We start from the raw sequence: 2,417 nt of genomic DNA on the forward strand, positions 1-2,417 counted from the left end.
GATACTAGAGAGCAAGGCTATGTATCACTTGCGATGGATTAGGAGATACTAGAGAGCAAGGCTATGTATCACTTGCTTGGTGGAGGGCCCAAGACAAGGGATATGAAAGAACTGTGTATGGAGTATGAAGAAAATTTTTCTTCTTTTGTAGTGAAGATTGTCAATAATTTTAATAAATTAAGTTGAGATGATACTTCCGGCACTAGAACATCAGTGAAAAGATTTGGAGGAGTTTTTCAAGTCAATTGCAGACATACATGCCACAAGTCATGCTCACGTGCCGTGAGAAAGAGATAGAAAGTTGAAAGAATAGATGGAAAAATAATGCTAAGTATAAGGTGGAAGCTGATCAACACAGGAAAAGAAACGTTCTTTAATCAAGAAAGCTACTATTTAAATAAATATTAGCTTGGGGCCAACATCTTTCAACAAGGGGTAATGTAGGATGCATAGTAAATAAATTCATGGAGGAATATAACCATCACGAGCCAAACACAGATACATATTCATTATTGACCTGTCCGCAAAGATCAACCATATCTTCCAATTCAGAAAGAATATTCTAATATATCATCTATGTAAATCACCTATTGATGGGATAGAACCAACTAGATTGTCAAATTTCCAAAATTTTATGAGCAGTACCCATTTTTTGTAGATCTTTTAGTTAACCTTAGTAATAAAGTTAGAGTCTATTTAGGTTAGGAGACAAATTCAATCTTGATTCAATTTGGAGTAATTTATTTCCTCTATTATGGGGAGTCTTTTAGGTTGCTTTAAATTTTTCTTTTATGAATCTCTATTCCTATTATAGTAGGCTTTATTTTTTTTGTTTAAGAAAAATGGTTATAATCCTCATGGGAAGACCACTATTATCAATAAATTTCCATTATATTATTTTTATTCATGGATTCGAAGTTCTTCATGGATTCGGAGATCGTTCTTTGCGGATTCGAAGAACTCCCTTGGTGGATTTTAAGGTTTATCACTTCTGCACTACATTAATGCCCATTGGTGAGTGTTTCAATGGGATCCATTCCTGAAAGAAAATGTAAATTCAATATTAATATAGTGTATGTACTTTTTTAAATTTGGCCTAAAAAGATGAAAACTTTGTCTTATTAATATGTACTTTTGGCAGCCAATTAAGATAATATAAAAGAGAGAACATAAATAACAAAAAGAGGTGGGATTAGGGTTTGAGATTAACTTAAGTCATTATAGATTGTTAGTGGAATCGTGACTTGGTTTTACACTGTCTATAATATTATCAGTTGTGTTGCTAATAAGGTTTTATTCCAACTTTTAACACTTGCCCTATTCTAGTCTATTATCCTCACTTCCATTAAAGACTAGTCCCCACAATCAACTTATTTATAGATAATCTAATCTGATTCAAATTACGATTACATATTCATAGAAAATCCGAAAAGAAACGGTAAAGAGCAAAACAGAAAGAGCATGTTTTAGTTTATTATTGCAAACAAGGACGTACACAAGCATAGGGCAACTCCACACAAATAACATTCAAACATGAAGAATTAAACAAAGCTACTTAAACACTCAGGCATACAAGATCTCTCCATATTATTACTGATTCAACAACGTGTACCGGACTGAGAGACTCAACGCAAAAGCATGAATCATCAAGCGTAGGCAGTGGGATTCGCGACAAGGTAGGCTTCTGCGGCCTTGATAGCATTTGTCATCATCTCTTTTCCCTTTGCAACCTCGTCGGTCGTTTCAACTCCAGGGAGAACCTTGAAAGTACCCTCAAGCTTAACAACACATCCACCATTGCTCGACGGCACGAGCTTGAAATGAGAAGAGGCTGACTCAAGCTTCGTACCAAGATCACCACCTTCAATTAGGCTACTCTTGCACTCAAAATTAGCCTCGTCTACTAGCATTAGATAATTTAGTACTAACGGAATTGATAATAGTACGTTTTCAATTAATTAAGATGGGATTAATGGTTAAACCTGAGGTAAAATTGATCTGCCTAATGCTACCCACGCCACCATCAACTGCGACAACACTAGCACTTGACACAATTTCAGGCAGGATCTTAGGAGCGAGGTTATGCCATTCAATCATTGAAGCCTTGAAAAGGCGAGCAGCTGAGACTGAGGACTCGATCTCATGGCTGACAGCGCTAGAACTCATATTGCCTTTATAAGTTTGTAAAAGAACCTAGCTAGCTTTGTCAATTAACAAGATGAGAAGTTTTTGATGGAAGATGGGTGGGCTCTGGACGGGCTTTTATAGATGGGGAGGGGTAGCTAGGGTGCATGCGTATCCAATTAGGTGCATCGGTCTCCAGTGCAGGTGAGAAGAACCATTCAAAGATGGCCAGAGTTGTTGAGATAATATTTTAATCTTTGGTTAGATTTATTAGCAAACATAAAAAGTATCTC

The 2,417-nt window shown here is 36.2% G+C and overlaps 1 protein-coding gene across 1 annotated transcript; it reads right to left on the reverse strand.

Annotated features, from left to right (window-relative positions):
- LOC109851033 (pathogenesis-related protein 1-like) lies at positions 1,440-2,232 on the reverse strand. The gene is made up of 2 exons (XM_020421140.1): positions 1,983-2,232; positions 1,440-1,924 (listed from the first exon to the last, which is right to left on the reverse strand). The coding sequence occupies exons 1-2, from the start codon at positions 2,164-2,166 to the stop codon at positions 1,647-1,649; spliced, it is 462 nt and encodes a 153-aa protein (XP_020276729.1). The 5' UTR covers positions 2,167-2,232; the 3' UTR covers positions 1,440-1,646.

This window comes from Asparagus officinalis, chromosome 7 (genome assembly GCF_001876935.1).
Source record: "Asparagus officinalis chromosome 7, Aspof.V1, whole genome shotgun sequence".
Lineage (NCBI taxonomy): Eukaryota > Viridiplantae > Streptophyta > Magnoliopsida > Asparagales > Asparagaceae > Asparagus > Asparagus officinalis.